This window comes from Athene cunicularia (assembly GCF_003259725.1).
Source record: "Athene cunicularia isolate RWA chromosome 1 unlocalized genomic scaffold, athCun1 chr1_part1, whole genome shotgun sequence".
In the NCBI taxonomy this organism is placed as follows: domain Eukaryota; kingdom Metazoa; phylum Chordata; class Aves; order Strigiformes; family Strigidae; genus Athene; species Athene cunicularia.
The window spans coordinates 30,626,475-30,647,384 of NW_020799091.1; the positions used below are offsets into that span (position 1 = coordinate 30,626,475).

Consider the following 20,910-nt stretch of genomic DNA (forward strand, 5'->3'; position numbering starts at 1 on the left):
TGTAAAATGTAGTATGTATATGTAGAGCTTCTGTAAATTGTATGCTAGAGTTGTTAAACAATGCCTCTTCTACTAAAAAATTCAACTTTCTTGGACACCATTCTTAAAAATGTAACTATAATTTAAAAGATAATATAGTGTAAAACTATTATCTTCTGCAGCATTTTGTATACTCTACCTTAAGGTATACATTTCTAATGAAGTTATTAAAATAATTTGTCCCTGTGCAGAATGCTTTGAGCATGATGGGTGAATGCTAGCCATTTAATTTTTGCATGTTTTCAGTCACTGATTTATGTTGTCTTCTTCTAAGGAAAAGGTAAAATTTAGAAACAAAGACCTTTCAGAAAGCAGGAGGTTGCTGGAAAGATCAGCATTTTGCTTTGGAAATGAGTTAAAAGAAGTGACTGCCAGTAGTAGTCTCATCTGCCTCGAGTGACCACAGAAGAAATGTACCAAACATAATTGTTGGGAAAAGTAGTAATTTTTTCTTTATGAAAGAAGATCCATCCATGTTTGAATACTATTTAATTATAGTGTCTGTCAGTGAATGTGACTAGTTTCTGTGAGATTATCCTTAAGTGATAAACAAAAGTAGTTTGTATTTCAAACTGGTAAGAAATGGTTTCAAATGCAGTATCTGAAAAGAGATTTGCAATTTTTTTTCTGGTGAAGTTAGCAGTTTTTCTCTAAGTATATGGATGTTAGTGGGTTAAGATTACACAGACATAAACCATGAAAAATTAAGACTCTCCTCAGTTCTGATTTTTCTGAAAATTAAAACTAAATTAAAACTGTTTCATATGTGCCAGTGAACACCTAAAATGCCAGGATGGCTGCTGTTGACTTGGCAGCTTAATCTTCTTGAAGGAAATACTTGTGTTAATTCATCTATTCAATTAATTGATAACAGTAATAGAAGAAAGAGCTGCTGAAGAAGGAATCTGAATAGAACCCAGTGAAGAACTTGCAAATCCTGAATTGAGGTTTGCATTTTGGAACAGTTTGTAATGGAGATACTGAACCTTTAGCCTTCTACAAGGAAGGTACCTAGGAATATATGTGCTTCTCTTACCTTCAATATAACTCCTTGGGAAGGGAAGGAAGAATTCCTCTCTACTCCCTCTTGATGGCTTATGGCCACATGCCCACTGCCATAGGAGGAATTGACTATTTGAGAAGCTTTTTGGCCAGCTGGAGTGGGCTTTGTAGAGCCTGGCTAGTATGACCAAGAGCTGTGGGAGTGCCATATATCCTTCCAAGTGAATGTTTTAATTGATGCTTAACTGTAGAGAAGTAATTAGTTGATGTTAGTTGTAGATTTACCAGGTTAGGACATCTTATGTGCCTGCGAGTTGCATTTTAAGATTTGCTAGTGTATTTGCATTTCTTGATGCGAACTGTTTGTATTGTAGCTTCACTGTATTGCTCTGTTTACATACCTAAGTACAGACTTCAAGACTTTGTTCTGCTCCTTTCCTGATAATGTTGGCAAAATGCAACACTTGCAGAGCTAGCTTATGCTGCTTGAACTAAGGCATCCTGTTTCTAAGCCTGGAATGGTGTCTTACAGTTCTGCTTCAGCAGTGTGTTCTGTGCTTCTTCCATTTGTCCAGTTTGGTTCAGCATCTGCTGTTCTTTGCTTGACAACTCTTGAAGAATGGTAAATTGGTTCAGGAAAATGAAGCTGTCTGTTGGTGAGTCTTGACAGAAGAAGCAATGAAAGGGGGTAAGGAAAATGATGGTATGAGTGATTTAATTAGTTTGCACACTGCTAATTCCTCTTGTCAGACTATGGGAAGACCTCAGTTTGTGTTGTTCTCCCTTCTTTGTTTTCCTAGAGTCATGCTTACTTAACCAGAAGCCCTTTCTGGTGTTGTTCTAGGGTAGGTTTGCTTGCTCCTAATGTTTGGTCCTAGCAGGAAATGGAGCTGTTGTTAGGGGCAGTAGCTTTACTTTTCATGCATTCTCCAGGTACAGTGGAGTGTCTTATCTGGTCACTTTTGCTTTCCTAGGATTTTTCACTCTTACCCACTATTACTGTGGTGAATTAATAATTTAAGGGTTCTGAATCTGTTGCCAAGTGTGCCAAAATGGTAATTTGATTTTGGTGTGGACGGTTTTGAAGCCCAGAATGCCCATATAAATTGAGTACTTTAACTTGAGCCTTTGAAAACAAATAGCTAATGAGTTAAGGCTTGCTGTGTTGCTGGAGCCTGTCCTACAACATCTCAATTCAGTTGTGGTGTGTATTTTTTAAAATGACTAAATATTTATGGAAATTAGAAGGAATTCAAAATGAACTGACAAAGTACTTCAAATTTTGAGAACTAGTTTAGAACAAGATCTGGAACTTACGTGCCCTCAAATAATTTGGGAACAAGAGGACATGGGTAAATTTGCTTTGGCTAATTTTAAGAAAGGTTTCTGTCTGGGGGTGGGGGGGGTCATTGCCACAAGATTCTCTGAAGGACTAGAAATTATCAGCACTTAAAGGAAAAAATATGTGTGTGTATGTATGTATGCTTACATAGGAAACAATACAGAATTATAATAGTATATGGAAAATTAAATGACGTTTGGCTTCAGCTTCTAGGACTACTTCTAGCTAATGCAGGGGAAGCAAAAGTATGTCTGAGATCTGCTGTAGCTGCTGCTTTCACATTCTTCAATGACTTCTGGTGTACTTGGCTGGCAACTGTTAAAGACAGGATACTGCTCTATACCTTCTTATTCCAAACTAGAAATAAACTAAAACGAAATTCTTTTTACTTCAACTTTATTGAAAAACAGTAGGGAAGTATAAAGGCAAGAGAGAGAACTGAGTCAGGTGGAGAACAGAGGTACAGAAGGCGGCCATACATAGCCTTGATTGTTGTTTATAGAAATGTGAATGATTACATTTGATCCCATGGCCGTTGAAAACTAGCTGGGATGCAGTGACTTTGTGGAATAGCAAAAGTTCAGAGGTTGTTGCACCTTTAAAGTAGGGAAAGTTCTAACAACTGCCCTACTTGTATCAAAGCATAGGTCAGAAATTGTCATACAAAAAGCAAGATATTTATGGTTTCATTAACAACAAAAACACTTAGAATCCTTATTTTTCAGGAAGCTGTTCTCGTGCTTGAAAAATGTGATGGTCAGCAAAGCAATGGCTTAAAATAGCATTTTAGATGCTATAGCACTGGCATTAGAGCCCCACTGGCAAACATCCAGGAAGCCTGTAAAAGAAGAAAAATGCTTTAAATGTTACAACAGCTTCAGAAGGCAGATTCTGATGTTTAAATTTTCTAAAATTTTCAAATGATGTGCTTATTTAACAAAATATTTAAAAAGCAACCTTAAAATCCTGTGAAGACACACTAGATAGCAACAATTCTTATTGGCAACAAAATAACTAAATGTATTATAGGAATGCACATAGAGTAGCTAGCTATGAAGAATTGCTGAAGTTATACAGAGTAAAGTGGTAGCTGCACCAGTGAGGTAAAAAGAAATAAATTTCAGCAGTTGGATTTTTCTGTTCTCCCTGCTTGCATACTTCTCAAATGCTTGGTAGTATGTCAGGATACACTTGTAGGCCTTTCTAGGCTGGTAGTTCTTTATAAACATATAAATATGTTTAGTGGTTATGTGATGGAATTGAAATATGTTTGTCCTTTCGCAGGGCACTGCAGGTACCAAGGGGAGGGATGGCCTTTAGCAGCCTCCTTCCCTGCTCCTCCCAGAGTCATCTTTGGTAGTTACATCCTGCCTCAGAGCAGGAAAGATGCATTCTGTTGTGATAACCCCTCTTAGAGTGTGGGTAACTCTTTTAGCTGTTGCTGATGAATAAATAGACAAGTATTAAGCATTTAAAACTATCAGGTTATCAATTCTACTGTTGCCTGCAAAGTACTCTGAATAAAAGGTGTGAAATACTTCCTGTGCTTCCCTGTCCAGTTCTGTCAGGTGATGATGTTACCGAAGTTGATCTGAACTGTCCTCAAAGTAAAAATGTAGAACAGGACAGTTAAACTTGATTTATGCCTTTGGGATCACATTTGCAACCAGGGCACTGATAGTCATTTTAAAGAGTGTTACAAGGACAGATCTGGCATAACTTTTTCAAAACACTCCCTCTTCACAGTGCTGTTTTTTCAAATGCTTTAAGTAACATTGAGGAGGAATTTGTCTTCACGCTACTAATAAGTTGTGGAGCACCTTTTTCAGGACTTCAGGATTTTTAGTGTTGCTGGTGTATTGGATGCTCTGCAGATCAGCAAGCATGTCAGAGGTCACTAAACCCTAAAGGAGACAAGTAATCTGCTTAGGTTTGTTTTCTGACTTTATTTAGCACTTCTAATTTTTAATGTCTTGAATAGCTTTCTTTTCATTGTGTTGTATTGCTGTTTTAATTCGGCAGTAGAATACTTACACAGAATAAAGTGTGTAGATCTTGTCTGCTCTGTAGAAATTAATGTTTTGCTTAATGAGTTTGTACTTGGACAAGACATGAATATGATCCCCAGAATACCACCGTTGTGGGTAAGACTTAGTTAAAACCTGGGCTAAGACAAGCCCCAGATGCTGTATCTGCCTGTTTCTCTCCTTATGCAGCTATTGGCTAAATAATAGTATTGTATTTGATCTACAGCACCTTCTTTCAGGAATCCTACTTCAGAAGCTGGAGGAGTGTGCAGACTTTTCAGGGGTTGTACTTGGTGTTTGGAGAGGATGTTTGATTTAGTTTTAAAGGGGAATGTGATGTGGTTTATACACAAATAATGCAATTACATTGCAAGTTAGCAGTAAAATGAGTAATAAATTTAGAAATGCAGGAAGCCTGTTGATCTTGTTTTAAATATAAACAGTTTGGGAAAACTTACTTTTAAAAATTAATTGCAGTTACTACAGCCAATAAATTACATTAACATTTTCTAGATATCAGATATAAGCTATCTCAGATGCTCCTTGTTTGCTGCAACATCATGTAGTACTGGAGGGAATTACTATGTTTGGTTTAAAATACAAAATGCAACACTCAAGGTAATACATTCCAAGTCATTGCATGGCATATAACTAATGTATGAGACCAGTTATCAAATGTGGTTTTGCTTAGTGTCTTGGCATGAATTTCTATACTTAATGCATTTTTTTGTCTATAGCCTGTTTTATTATAGAATCATTGTAGAATGTTTTGGGTTGGAAGGGGCCTTAAAGATCATATAGTTCTGACCCCCCTGCCATGGGCAGGGACACCTTCCGCTCAATCTGTTATCTTGCTCAAAGCCCCATCCAGTGTAATAAGTTCATCTAGACTATCTTTCTATTGCTGTAACAAAGCATCTTGCATATGAGATTAGAAATTGCTGTATAACACTAAAATAGGATTAGCCAAGTGTTCTATTTACACTTTAACTACTGTTCAGAAATTTTCTCATGCTGGATAGTTTGTGTTTGAAATTTACATCATATTATTGTTTAGATGATACTGTAAAATGCTGTGTTTATGGGAAATCTAAGGTGATGAATTGTTCAGTTAGTTTTGAGTATTTAAAACTTCTCAGGAAGTGGGTACAGACTTGTTGGAAGTGGAAGAAAATACCCATATGAAATAAACAACCATAGTATTTACTCTGTTAGTGCCAGCCATGTGCCGTATCTTGCTCATGCCTATTGGAAGAGGGACAAACATGAGCGTCTTACATTTGTGGAAGATGTGTGCTGAAGATTGGAGAGGGGGATGCAACCATATGTGTAAGCTACTTGTGTAGCTTTACTCTTAATAAAATGTACCTCAACCTCTCCAGTATAACTTTGTTGGTATCTCTGTAAAGCATTCCTAGGAGAAAGGGGTCTTAAGTTCGTGACTTTATTGATCCATGGTTTTTGGACTTGATCTGTATCTTGAAAAAGACATCAATGCACAACAGAGGGGCCTTTGAAGATGAGAAATAGAAGCTTGACTGCAGGGGGGGGAAACTATTCTCATGAAGGTGGTTAAGTAGCCAAAATACAGGATAAAGAAGGGTTGCTGATAATCAACACTAAAAAGAGTATGTTCTCACGGAAGGAATCTGATGGGGAATGTTTATAAACACTTGTGGGTAAGGAGGGGCAGGTAGGAAGATAAAGCCAAGTCCATTGACTGTAAATTTATCCTCTTCCTCCAGATAGTACTCTGTAATAGTGTGTTGTTTTAACCCTTTATTTTAAGCTGCCATACTTAGTATGTTTAGGTATATCTAATTAGACTGGCTAGCTCCTTTTTCAAAAGCTTTTGCCACATGTAATTCACTAGGGCATTTTTGCTGATCTTAAAAGCATTAATCTTTATCTTCCATATTAATGGTACTGTGAAAACAGTTTTTAAGATGTGCATGTACGAATTGTATACGTATGTGTTGCTTCCCACATACAACAGGATATGCCTGTGATGAACAGTTCAACAGTATAAAGGGCTAAACTGTTCTCAACTAGCCAAGTAATTCTGTAGGACACTGACTGCTGGGTTGAATAAGTTTATAAATCTAATTAGTCTTAATAATTGGTGCCAGTAATTTTAATAGGTGCCTTTTGCAAAATCTTCTATTATGCAATCAGCTACAATTCCAGCAGAAGTGTTTGAAGTGTGCAGTATTGGTTAATAGGCTGTGGGGATGGATGGAATGTTATTTCTGCTGGATGGGGATTTAAGGTAAGGTGCTCCTGGTACACTTCTTCATTCTAAGTAATTAAAAAGAAGGGTAAGCGTTGGCTGTTTTGCCTTTGAAAAGAATTGTCACTGCTGTTTGCATTTTGGAAACAATTATGCTTTTGTAATTAGAGGTTTGAGACTAATGGAAGAAAATGATGAAAGTGATTGCTGAGTTTCTAATATTGCTGAGTATTTAAATACTTTGGTTTGGTTAATTGATGTGGCTTAAATACTCTTTTTAAACTGTATACCAAAATGGCACTGAAATTTTTTTAAGTAAAAAGAGAAATCATATAAGTAGAGTGAGGATGAAGACAAAGCTCAGAGGAAAAAATAAGGCAGACCAGCTCAGTGCATAATTCATACTGCGTAAATTGCTTTGAAATCAATGACTCCTGTTGTCAGCGCCCTTAAAAAATGCAAAAGGAAATAAACACTTGCATGTTATGTAGATCTCTACTGAAGAACTTGTTACTCGTGTTAGTATGTGATTTACTTTAAAATATAAACTGCTAAAACCCAGAAGCTTCAGGAGATAGCAGATGGAAAAGAATTTAAGTGGTTGTATTTACTAATAAATGTATTATTAATTGGAATGAGACTGAAATGCAAATATTTTTGCATTATTTGAAATTATATGGAAAATATGAATTGTTCTAAGGACTGTGGAACCTGATTCAGACATATCTGTAATGCTGTTTTTCTGTTTTGGTTTGGGTGATCTGATCCACACTAAGCTTTTCATTTGCTACACAAAAGAACCTTACATGTGTTCCAGCACCAAAACAAGCTGTTAAATTCTCTAGTTTGTACTAATACTTTTTATCCTCTAAAGGTTAATATAATCAGTTCAAATAATTAACTGTGTAATAGAAAGCCAATTTAATAATAAAAAAAAACCCTCATACCTGAGGTTTAATGCATGGAAGTCCCAGCTGTGAAGGAGATGGACAAACAAATCTTTTTCTTAACTTTTTAAACTGATACTTGATCATTCTTGCAATCCTGCATAGATTTAGGAAAAGGATTCTTAAGGTATTTTAACTTTTATGATGCAGTAGTTATTTCTGTGCTGTATCTAGGCAGGATTAATTTCAAAGCCTTTGACAAATGCTTATTATTTCTAGATATTTGGAACCCATTTTTCCTGGAGGAAAGAGGGTGATGTAGCCAGGGAAGATTTTTCTATTGGAATTTACTCATAGCTGTCTAAAACTTCATTGATATTTTGTACTGTAAATTCTGATTTATGTTTTGAGGGTTTTTTTTGTCTGAATGGCTCTCTAAGGGAACATTATCAAGAGGGGGGAAGTGTGAATTGCCATGATCTGAGACATATTTGATTATATTCGTTCTTTGAACTTCTCATCTATCTCTTGCACCAGTAATCCCCGAAAATAGGAATCTGGATACCTTCCACTTGAGGATTTTGATTTTTCACAATTTTGACGTTTGAGTAGTTCCTGAAACTTTTACATCTCTGAGGTTTTTAATAATGTAGCTTTAGCTGAAAACATACATGTACTTAGAGATTGAAGCCAGTGGGATTATTCATGAGTTCTTGCATCTACTGTGTTTGCAACATACAGTTTTTTATTATTAATGTGGATGATTGTTTATAAACAACTAGAACAGACATCATAGCTTTAAAAATCGCCACAGCTTTGATGTTTAAAACCATGTTTTATTATATAATATAGAAATGTAATAACAAATGCCTATAATAATTTCAAAGTCAATTGCCCAGTTTAAATAAATCACTGTCTTTAAAGGGTCCCAAGTGACTATAACTATTTACTTGATAACTAGGGAGAAGCAATTTAGTCTCCTTAAATCTGCTTATGGATTTGAGTTAATACAACTCTACACTTAGCAAACCCCAACCAAACAAAACCCCCTCCCCAAACAAATAAAACCTAACCAAAAAACCCCATGCTAATATTCGTGCTTCAAGAGGGGTTATGTTATTTGCTTTCTTGCTCTTTTGGTTTATTTAGTAGTCTTGGCATGTGCTCTTTTCAAATGCAGTGGGTCCCAAAGCATCCTGATAAAAATCCCTTGGAAGTCAATAAAAAATAATGTCCCTGAAAATATTACTTATCTTTGCTCTTTTTGGAACTGGCTCTTTGAAGCTTCTGTTTCTGTTCACACTTTCTTTTTTCATGTCTTTTGGTGTTTCCTGGGTTAAGTCATACAGGCAGATAAAATGAAATTCACACATTTTCTGTAGCTGTCTCTTGGCTCTTCAAAACAAGTAGTTATAAATTAAAAAATGCAGTTACTGAACAGATTCAGGACTCAGTTGGAGAAGAATCTACCATCTTTGCTAAATGTTTTACACTTGAAACTAAAACTTCTAAGATGCAAGCTTTTTATGTGATGTCCTAGTTTTGCTGTATATAGATTTAGTTATATCAATAATTAACTGTTCTGTCAGTGAAGGTGTGGTATATTGCCTGGAAGAGGTTTTTGTCAAATAGAGAAAGGTTTTCCCTAAATTGGGAAATACCAAATTGTGACATGTGTAAACAAAGTTTACTGATTTGATAACATATGTATCATTCTGACACCTTATTAAATATAGTTACTTAATGGCTTTGTGACACATTGTGCTTCACTGATTGCATGATAGTTCCTGTAAATAAAAAGCCTGCTTTTGCAAAAATTAATATCCAGGTCTCTTCAATGCTGTTTCTGTTTCCCATAACAAAGTATGAGTACATTGCTACCCACTTGTCAAAAAATGGGCAGGAAGAGGAGAAGGTGGTCTGTTAGTTGTTAGCCCTGCTTACTTCTAGTTTTCAAAGTTGGTAGACTGCAATATCTCGCAGCTACCTATTGCTTTCATAGTTTGTTACTCCTTTCTGCTAGTTGACCCTGCTTTGAGCAGTGGGGTTGGACTAGGTGTTCTCCAGAGATCCCTTCCAACCTCAACTAGTCAGTGATCCTGTGAGAAATTCAATACACTTCTATAAATTGTCCTTTTAAACTATGTTACATATGCAACGAGGAAGCATGATTACTTGCTTTGTGACCCTATTTTTTTTAAAAAAAGAAAGGAACATAAGAATTGGGACCTATGATGGTAAAACAGGAACTGAAGGTGGTGCTTCACTGTAACAGAGGTAACGTTCTTCCTCCATCACAGAACTGAAACTGAAAACCTTAAGTATCTTAGGCTGATGTGTAGACTGCAAGCCTGACTTGTATTAGTCCTCCTAAGCATACAGCTAATTCTTGCTTCTTCAGAACACCTTTAACTTACTCCTACCACATACCTGAATTTTATATATATTTTTTCCCCCTGGAAAAATTTTTCAAGAAACTTGATATAGATACACTGTAAATTCCAATGACTGACTTGTTTCAAACAGCTTGCTTCCTTCCTAAGGTCTCTTTACCTTTCTCAGTTTACTATCTATCCTTGCCTTCCTCCCTGACCTTTTAGTTTGCTTTATTTGAAGGCTACAGGTGGGATGTTGTGTAAAGTGGAAAGGAGAAGAGGTGTGGTGAATTCACTGTAGTATTTTATCTTTAAGGCTACAGTTCTGGTACTGCTTATTGTCTATATTTAGTTTATTCTAATACATTATATGGTCAGTTTGACTTAAAAGTAGCAAGTTTTAGCAACCTGTAAAATTTGTATACAGTTTTATATCTTAAGTGTTACTATGATGAATATTTATTTTTAATAAATTGAATTTAATCCACTGTAGTTGGAGAGAGAGAGAACATCTAGCTTTCTGTAAAGTAAAATTTCTGGAAGGACCATAAGGAAATTTACTGTTTCTTTTGCAATCTGTAAGTAATGCTTGCCTGTTTCGCTCTTTGTTGGCTTATAGCCATATCATGTCCCCTTTCCTGGCTCCTTCAGTCTTGGAACCCACAGTGCAGTCAGTAAAGCTGCCTTGAGCTCAACCCTTTGGGATTGAGGGATTTTTGATCTTATTACATGGTTTTTGGGACACCCCTAAGGAAAGAAAAAGTCTTGCTTTTGTTCATGTGTTCCAAATTCCTTTTCACTGATGCTTGTAGAAGCTTGAAGTAAAGGACTGTGAAGTTCTCAAGAGAACCTGCTGACCTGCCATGGTCTGTTTGCCAACTCTTCAACTTTTCATGGCACACTGTTACCCTGTTGCTTTGGGCAGCAGCCTATAAGCTCCTGGACAGCTGTCAACCTGTGCAGGCTCTGAAATTCCTTCCAGAAGAAGCAGCTGCTAGGTATGTGTAGATCATCACACAAATGGAGAGGCATAGCCATTGGACTTGCTGTACGCATCCTAGGTAAGTCTCAAGGGATCACTAGGCCTAACGAGGTACTTTAGACCTACTGGTTCCAGATATTCTGGCATTGGAAAGCTTCTGTTCATCACTTTCCTCATTTTGTCTTGTGAACTAGTAGAGTATGTGACATAAGTGCATGATGGAGTGAAAATAACATGCTCAGACTTTCGTTATACTAGTAATTCAGAACTTGTTAGGGTTTTTTGTGGTTTTACTTTGGCTGGTGAGCAGACCAGAGTGGGTATATTGGAGCCAAGAAAATGGAATATGCTTTTGTATCCTTGTTTGGATTTATTCAAACTATTTTTTTTTCCTGTTGGTTTAATTGCTAAATGGATTTGGTGGATAACTCAAGGCAAAACAAAGGTGGAGGAATTGGCAACTGTTTGTCCCTTGTCATGAACTTCTGTGAAACTTTCTGAAAAGGCTATGATGTTAGCTATTAAAAGAGGAGAGAGTAGCTCTCTAAGTTTGTCTTCCTCTTGCCAGGTCTTGTATTTTGGGATCTGATCATATCAGCATGGCGACAGGGGTTTCACAAATGATAAACCCAGTTTCTGGTGATGTTATGTTTAAGATACATTAGGTGTGGCTGAGAAATTGCCAGTATTTCAAATGTCATCCTGAATGTACCTTCATGACAATGAAAGTAAGTTTAGGATAAAGTCAGCATAAGAAACAAGCCAGTGATTGTAGCCTCCTAATTTATTAAGTCACATGACAAATCAGAGTCTACATTTTTTCTGAGGTTGTAAACTCTGAAAGCTGTAGAAAGGTGCGTTTTTAGATGCATAGTGTAGGAACTGGGCAAAGCTCAGCAAGACTGTGTAAAGAATTCTGTTGCGTTTCTGCTGCAGTCTTAAGTTGAGAACTCCCAAATTATTCTTTTCAGCTAGCCTTTCAGCAAAGCTTTTTTTATGTTGAATTCTTTCGAAGAGAGTATGCATTACCTTTTGAAATGTTTATAAATGTGTTTTTGGTGTCTATGGAAATATTTTGAATTTTGTGTTAGGTAAACCAAAAATAAGGTAATATATAGTGAAGGGCATTTGTTCTTCCCCAACCCCAGAGACTTGGGAAGAAACATTTTTTTCCAGTATAGTTCTCATGTACTTTTGACTCATCAGTTGCATTCCATTTCATTGCATTACATTTTATTGTAGCTTCATGTTCTAATAAAACCTTTTTGGTTTTAGTTGATTATTTACTTCATGCTGTCTCTTGGGTGGTATTTATTCTAGCACAGGCTAGTCTCACTTCATATTCTAAAATGTGCTTGTATTGGTGGTCTCAAAGGAAGAATGCTTCTCAAACTGAGCCAAGGATACTTCAAACTGGGCACTCAAAACCATTTGCACTTGGAGAACACTTTCAAAACATTCATCTCAGCTTTGATTGGTTAAAGGGAAAGGGATTTCTAAAATGTTGGGTACTTAAAACCTGGGAACTTGATGTTCTTTTCCCAATACATGCAATTAAAAGATGTGTGGGGAAGAACAATTATATCTGTTGCAAAATACTCTTGACAGGGCCTAATTTCTTCTAAATGCTGGATTGCCACCTCTGGTAAGTGCTAATGTGTGCATTGATCATCCAAGAAAAGTGTGTGTTCAAATCTCAAGTTAAAATTGCATTAGAATTTTGAGCTGTAAATTCAAATGATAAAACTCTTTGAAATATAGCACAAATAAGAATGCATTCTGGTTATAAGTTTTGAAGACTGAAAGTTGTCTTTTTGAGAATCTGACCACTTGGATTGTTTAAACCTTGATAACCTGATTTTTCAAAATTTCCATGGTAAATGGTCATGCTTTTTGTTTAGTGTGTGTGTGTGTGTCTGTTAGAAAAAGCTTTGCCTTCAGGGTATAGTACCTGTGATGCATTTTAACTTTTTTTCAGTGATGCCAAACATTTTGATACTGTTCTTCATGTAGACTAAAGTAGTAAAATTGGAATAATAACAAAAAAGTTTTGCTAGCTCTGCATATTATTTAGAAGGATAAAGTTTAATATTAGTAGCTCTCTTGTCAAGCATAGCAATCGCTGCTTCTAATAGATGTTCCCACTGGTAGATGCTGTTAGATGATATTAGAAAGGCTCTTAAATATTTTGGCAAATAAGGTGGTGTTGAACAAACTGCATTTGAACAGTGTTTAAAAACAAAATAAAAACCATACAGGCTTGCATCAGATCATGAAAGAGAAGCTGAATTATACTTAAAAATAGCATGACTGATGCAATAGTCAGGCTAATGTTGAAGCCCAAGTATTATACCCATAACATTGGCTCCAGTCCTGTCACTGGCTTTGTATATGAGGCATGTTAATGCTGCAGGTGTGTTCAGGTCAGTGATCACTCAAGTCAGTGGTTCTGCTACAGGAGGAGTGTAGGATGTAGGAACCAGTCTTGAAAGGTTTGACTCTCAAGGCTGTCCTGTTGTCACACACCCTCACCCCCACCCGTGTTTTTGTTTATTATTTGAGTACCAAACAAAAAGTTCCACAAGTACTGGAGTTTAAAATAAATAAATAAATGGGGCACTGTGTGTAGGCCTTCTAGGGATTTCTCTAAGTCTCCTTGACTGTGGCACTGCAGTTATCCTTTTCTATTGCCATGTTGTTCTTCCCTTTCCCCCCTGTAACTTGGCTTTTTATCTCTCTTCTGCCATCTCTGCTGTAGCTTCCCTTTTGCTTTGTGTCTCTTGGCTTGCTGGCTGCCTGCAAAAACAGGCTGGGCTGCTGCTCTCAGCTTGGGAGTTCTGCCGGGATAGCTTGTTGTTGTCCGTCTGAATGAGAAGTGTTGGAGGTGCCTCTTGGCATCCCTTGCCTTGGGCTTATGGAGGTAGAAATATGGCTGTGCTTATCTTCTCCATTGCTTTCATGACACTCTCCTATTCTGAGGTGTCAAACTGGATTTAAATTGAACTGTGGCTTCAAATACTGTTTTGTAGGGAATATGTAGCAGAAATACTTGGTTTGTTGTGTTCTCTTGTGGGTTTTTTGTTTTGAATACCCAATCAAAATTGAGATAGAACTATGGGTAGTGGGCTCTAATCTTGTTAAGTCTTGTTTGTTGTTGGAAACCATTTAAGTTTAATAACTAGAAACGTGCAAGTTCATGGAGTTTTAAACTGTGTATATAAACTACAGAAATTTCTAGTAACTTTCAGTCATTTACTAAACTGAGTAATTCTAATAAAATACAAAGACAAGTTAATTGTGATGATAGCTATGAGCCCTCTTTTCCTATAACTTGTAGGTTTTTGTGTTTAATGTTAGCTGCAGTTCTGAAATAGATTAAGCTTGTGTGAATTTGGCTTCCTTGTAGTAACTGGTTCCTCCCATTGAATTGTGTACTTTATGACTAGGCCATGTGGAAATGGATTACTGATGTCTTTGTCCATAGTGTCATGTTTTTCCCTCAGATTAACTTTGTTTACACTATATATTCATGCTCTAAAAAAACATGTATTAGTAGTTTAGATTTGCCGTATGATAGATGGAAGACAGGATAGTCAGATGATACTGACTTTTCTGATTGCTAGCTGCTAAATAGATCTAATTTTTACATTAATATTTAGAACACTGCTCAGAATAACCATTTGCTCTGATTTAAGTGATGATGAAGAGGGAAGAAATATGTGTTGTGTTAATGCATAATGGGGAATGAGTGGGGAAAGAAGACATGAAGTGGTTGTCTGTAGTGAGAAGAATGTTAAGATTTACATTTTGTCTCTTCACTTTTCTTTTAAAATACTTAAGACTTTCTCAATATCTTTTACGACTGTTTATTAAGCTGCAAATACACATCATATGTTTGCATACTATTTTAGTCTATACTCAGTATTATTTTGCTACAGTTATAGCTCTGGGTACTGTAGAACTCAAATCTGTATAGTCCAGTTAATGATTGAGTTCCTTAAAGGCCACTGTTACCATGGTTAAATTATTGGCTCTCTGAGAATGGCTTGCCATTGTACATGCTGCTAACAGGTGTTCAAGTGATTCCACTGGAGTTGGGGACTATACCCTTCCCCATGTCCTTCTGTCCCCACTTGGGAGATGAGATGGATCTTCCATCTCCATTGTAGAATGTAGAATATATATTTCATTGCATTTTTTTTTGTAATGAACTGCAGTAAGTATGAAAAACTATTACTTGATTGTAGTAATGAGACTATTGATATTTTTAGAGACTTTGGTTTTTCTACTGCACCCCTTTTTTCTATGTATTTTAAATGTGAAAAAAAAAAAAATGAAAACACTGCGTCATAGTATCACAATACATTGCTGGGAAATCAAACTTTTGATTAGCATTGGCTTGAATATGCCATATTTCTGAAACCTGTGTTCAGTTAGCGTGGAAAAAAAAAAGTTTTAATGATGTATTGCAGTGTCCATTTAGTGCTCACCCAAGTACTTCCTATAGCTTCTCTCTGACAAAATTGTGAAGTTTGTCTATACAGGTAATACTATAAAGCATTTTATTAGGTACCGTATGTGATTCTTCTGTTACGCAGGCTACTTAAATACATATGCATGTTTTATTTTATAAAACAGAATGAAAGAACTTGACTGATAAATGGAAATTCTGTGATGACTTGAAAAAAGGACATTAAAAGATTGTCTGGGCTAGCAAACTGTTACAGTAAGTTACATCTTGAAGTATGAAGTTGGCAGTTCTGTTTGAAGACTTTTTCTTTTGTATTGAAGTCTACAATAAAAATAGTTAAGAAATAATAGAATAGGAGATTACTTGATGTTCACTTGTAAAATTATATCTGAAGCAATACTCAATATAATACTTGTCCAGAAAAAAAAAACAAACGAGGAGAAGCAATTACACAATATTAAACTCGGGTCTAGCTTGCAAAATGCTTGTGGGGATTTCAGTTATGTAGATATTAAACTATAAATTAAGAATAATTTAAAACTTGGGGAAATAGCTATCTGAAAGAGTAACTAAAAAAATACAGGCTTATTCTCAGTTGAATTCTACATAATGTAATGCTTAATTCTGCAGCCTCTAGAGAATGGATTTTGAACACGTCAACAGTGAAGGACTTCTAGGCATCTGTTGCAGTTTTCTTTGTTGGCTATGTCAAGCTTTGTTACATGCACTATGCTTCCTTTTTGTATGTTTTGGTAAACTAGAAGATGAAAGTTTGACTTAAATTAAGAGCATCTAATACAGTTTTCTGATACAAACTTTTCTGCATGTAGAAGTAACGGCAGCATGGAATGCTTGTGACTTTTTTTTTTTTGATAGCTAGAAAGCCATTAGGTAGAAAATACAATAGTTTGCATATCATAAACAGCTAAAACATGAGGACTTTCATACTGATATCTCAGTCCTGCTGCAAACTAATTTTAGAATCTTGCCTTAAAAAGAAAATGTGATGGAAGGAAAGAAGCCTTGCTGGTCTTTTATAGGAGAGATGATCTTAGAAACTTACAGGCAGAAGCATTTTATTAAATACAACAACTGTTTTGAGGAAGCACTGGCCTTTACGTTTTTGCACGGAATTGGAGATCAGGCAACTAATCTCATGCTAAGAGTCATGGCAAGAATATCCCTAGTGTATGTTGTTGTCAAACTTGCTTCAAAATAAGCTGTGTCTTGTAGATATTAATCGTATATGGAAGTGCTCAGTAATGATTCAAATTATGTTTTTTTTCAAGAGGGTTCATAGTTTCTTGTGTGTTTGCCTGCGTGCTTGGGAAGCTCTATTTTATCTGCCCTGGATTGTGTTTACTTTTGTCAATGAAGTCTTGACTCGAAGGAAAGAGGGTCCTGTGAGATTCAGTGTATGGTTAAACAGTCTCCAACCCAGATCAGTCAGTGGGGTAAGTTTCTGTTTCGGTACGGATGTTTGATGTCTGTCTTTTTTCCCTGTTATGAATAATTTGTGATAGTGGTAAGTCCAGGCTAGAAATCTTTGCTTTCATATGTTGGTTGTTTTTTTTTTTTTAATTTGTGACTTGTTACTGTTTTTTCTTCTTGCACACAACCTAAACCAAGTGCTAATATTTCAACAGATACAGAATGACAGTCAAACACTGCACACTGGTATGCCTGTGAAGAGGCACTGCCAAAGTTAATTGTGTCTAGTGCAAAAGCTGGGAGTTCTGGCTGATCAAAGCAGGTAGGTGTGAAGGTGCTTGCATGGAGAGAAGATACAGGGTCAACTCAATGCAAACAGTTTTACATAAGCAGAACCAAATGATACATTTCAAATGGCCTTTACCTTAGCTGACTTATGAACACTTTAATTATAAAACTTGTGGTGGTCTTATTCCAAGTTGTATATGAGAGAATGACAAAATTCTAATTTGATATTAAACGATAAGTGAATTTGAGACACTAGTCCAATAAGGAAAGTTGTCAGCAAATATTCAGAAAACATTTAATTAGCTAATTAAAGACAGCATGTTTTGTGTGGTGGTGGCAGTACAAGATAATTTAGAATGCATTTTTCATGTACTGTTAACATCTACTAGGTAAAAATAAAAATTGTAATTCTAATTCTAATCTCAACCATAACTTACTGCACATGAGGCTTCTTGAATCTTGAACTTAACAGACCATATGTTGCAAAGGTATCATGGTGTGCTTGCACATCGTTTGCAAGTCATGACTGCATTGGTTTCTGTCTCCACTGTCACCAGCTCATGTTAGACAAAAATAAGCCTTAGTTACATCACACACAATTTAGTGCTGGAGAACTAACAGAGTTTACAGTAGCATTTGACATCAGTTTGTGTCTCAGCAGAAACAGTTACTAGAAAACTCAGTCCACTTTTAGCTGTAGAGGTCTTACTGCTACTGAAAAGGAGGACAGGATCAAGCTTGTTGGTCAGGTTGCACGCTAAATTTCTAAGCTCTACAGTCAGGAAGTTCTTCTAACAAAAGATGGAGAAATTGCTATTTGATATGAAAACTAACATAGTAAGTGCTCAATTCTGAAATGCATGTTTTGAGTAGTTTCCAAAGTAGAACTTCTTAAAACTGATGACTTTGAAAAAGCAACTTGTTTAGCTTGTATTTCCCAGTACATCCATGTTGCCCTTTAGTAACAGTAATATATGCTGTTGAATATATGTATTTGAGTAAATACTGCATGAAAGGGGCATTTTTATTGTATTTCAGTTCTCTACAGATACCAAACACCAGAGGAAAGTCATGAAGGAGATGATCAAGGGTCAAAACCTACAGAGAGAAGCTTTGAGCTATTCTCACATGAAAATTCAGTTTGGACACTGTCCCGTGTCCCCCTTCCCCCCAACCAACCAAAAAACCCAAAACCTCAACAAAACCAAACCAAAACACAACGCAAATTACAGGCATCCAGACCAATGTGTCTGTTGAATGGTACTGGAATCACTCTTAACATTGCTCATGTGTAGTATTTTAGCTTCCAGGTTCTGCAGATAGACTGGCTGAAAGACCCTGACCAGAGAACTGTAGGAATTACATGAAGATTGATAACTCACTAAGAAATATGCAGTAAAAAAAAAAAAAGTGTAAAAAATTTATATCAGGTAATTGCATGTATACAGAATCAAATTATAAATCAAGCCATGTATTAAACAGCTAAAAAAGAAAGTGCAAAGACACTGTTAATATTAAGAAACTACAGATTTTATGTAATTTCTTCAAGTTCAAGATATGTTTACTGTAACCTTTGTTGCTATAGTTGGCTTTCTTAAGGAGGAAAAAACCTGAACATCCTGGCATCATACGATGTCTTAAAAAGACTGATTTTTTTGTTGGCTCATGCACTCTGCCCAGAAGCATAGAATTTCCCTAAAGCTGAATGAACGTCTGTCTTTATGACAGAAATGTATATTAGTGCCAGTAAAGTCTGTTAATCTCATTTGAAACATGGTTTACTTAGGCCAGAAAAAGGTTTGCTCTCAACTGTACTTGGCATACAAAGTGGACAAGAAACAAAAAAACATGTTACTAAAGATACTTAGAACCAATGTAAACAGTTTTAAAAATGAAAAATAATTATAACATTGTTTTAAAAGATACCTGTTTATTTAATTTTATAGAATTGATGCATCTATTAATTGGAATTACTTTTACAAGGTAGTGTTTTCTATAATCACCCAATCATTCAATTTTATACCTCTAGTGTTTTCCTGCTGTTATGAATGTGCCAATAAATACTAGCTGTGTTTCCCAGATGTGTGTTGCTGTGACAGCTATATACAATTCTAGAATTCTGTCATGCTGAGTTCAGAAAAGCCATAGTTTTTTACCACTCCTAAACTGACAGTAAAAAAGGTCCTTCAGGGACTGGTACCTATGCCAGTATCAAGTAGGTATTGTCTGATGCCTTGTCTGATAACCTAGACAATGCTGTGACTCTCTGTTTTTCAGTAGGTCTTTAAAGAAGTTGAGCACAAAACATTTTTGGAGAGAGTCCAAATGCTTTAGAATAAATTCTGAAATTCAGAAGCTCAATCCCTACCATTCTATTTGCGTGCAAGTTTGGTTTTTAATGACCACAGAGTCACAGATTGGTTTGGGTTGGGAGGGACCTTATAGATCATCCAGTTCCAGCCCCCTGCCATGGTCAGGGACACCTTCCACTAGACCAGGTTGCTCAAAGCCCCGTCCAACTGCCTTGCCACCCTCACAGTAAAGAATTCCTTCCTTATATCTATTCTAAATCTACGCTCTTTCAGTTTAAAACGATTGGTACTCATGCTATCACTACACTCCCTGATAACGAGTCCCTCCTCATCTTCCCTGTAGTACTTCCCTTTAAGTACTGAAAAGCCACTATAATGTCTGCCTGGGGCATTCTCTACTCCAGGCTAAACACCCCTAACTCCCTCTGCCAGGCTTCATAGGAGAGGTGCTCCAGCCCTCTCATCATCTTCATGGCCCTCCTCTGGACTTGATAACATTAGCTGATAACATTATCTTGATAAGGTATCATAATATAATGATGGGTTGCATGACACTTATTCTTTTAAAATCAACACTTTAATCAATGGTTTTGCTGCCTTTTCTCCATCTTGGGACTTGATAGTGTTATCTGGTATAGTTGTTGTAATGCTCAGTGACTTATTCCCTTCTGTCAAGTCTCCTCCTTCCCTTCCCCCCAAAATAACCAAGCCCAGAAAGTTTTGGGAAACTAATATTTTTTTCATAGTGTCAGTAGCTTGGAATTTAAACAGTCAGCCTTACATCACTCCTGTTGGTACTTTAATATGCATGTCATGTTGGTGCTAGTTTCCAGGAGAAAGATGCTTTACTAAAATTTGTTGTTCTTGTAATGTTTATTTTGAATAACAGTTCAACTGGATGCTGGTGCATAGATCCTGCAGTGGGTTTGCAGCCTGCACGTATTTCTAGAGGTATGGCTAATGGCAGCAGGGCAGAAACTACTTAACCTAGAACAAGTTTCATTTTAAGAACTGCAAATACTCCATGTGGCTAGTTGCACTTTAAATCTAAAATAATTGCATGATGCTTTAAAATTTCAGTTTGAGAGTTGAGAAATAGTTGTTATAGCTTCAGGTAACTTGAATCAGGTGTGGCAGTCTGCATTTTGTTTCCATGTTCTTTCACTTGGATCCTGCAATTGTTGGAGCTGAGTATTAGAAATAAAAAAAGTATTGTTGCTTATATTCTATACTACTTACTAAATACATAGATTTAGTTTTTTGCATATTTTGCAGATGGTATTCTGTAGAATTTACTCACAGTTGTTTAAACTTTTCTTTACTGGCTATTGAGCTTTTCATCACTGATATGGGGATCACTCTCTTCACTGGCTATTGGATTAGTGAGTGGTAGTGAAACCTGCTATGTAGAGAATGAAGATGGAAGAAAATGCTAAAGGATTTTTTCCTCCCAGAATATCTATCAACAGTCAGGTCCCTATGGAAAGACGGTGCAGAAATTCCTTTCTTTTCCTAAAGGAGATG

General features: G+C 36.3%; 1 protein-coding gene across 4 annotated transcripts in view; it reads left to right on the forward strand.

The window, feature by feature from the left end:
* Positions 1 to 20,910, forward strand: part of TSC22D1 (TSC22 domain family member 1) — a 42,242-nt gene that overhangs the window by 14,765 nt on the left and 6,567 nt on the right. Inside the window, exons 2-3 of one of the 4 annotated variants that reach the window (XM_026857253.1) lie at positions 16,645 to 16,809; positions 17,002 to 17,098. The exons of 2 other annotated variants lie outside the window; for them this stretch is intronic. In XM_026857253.1, coding sequence (XP_026713054.1) covers positions 16,645 to 16,738 — 94 coding nt within the window. In that variant the 3' untranslated portion in view covers positions 16,739 to 16,809; positions 17,002 to 17,098. Of the gene's footprint in view, positions 1 to 16,644; positions 16,810 to 17,001; positions 17,099 to 20,910 lie in introns of those variants that run through there. One more of the 4 variants, XM_026857262.1, reaches the window with a different exon arrangement.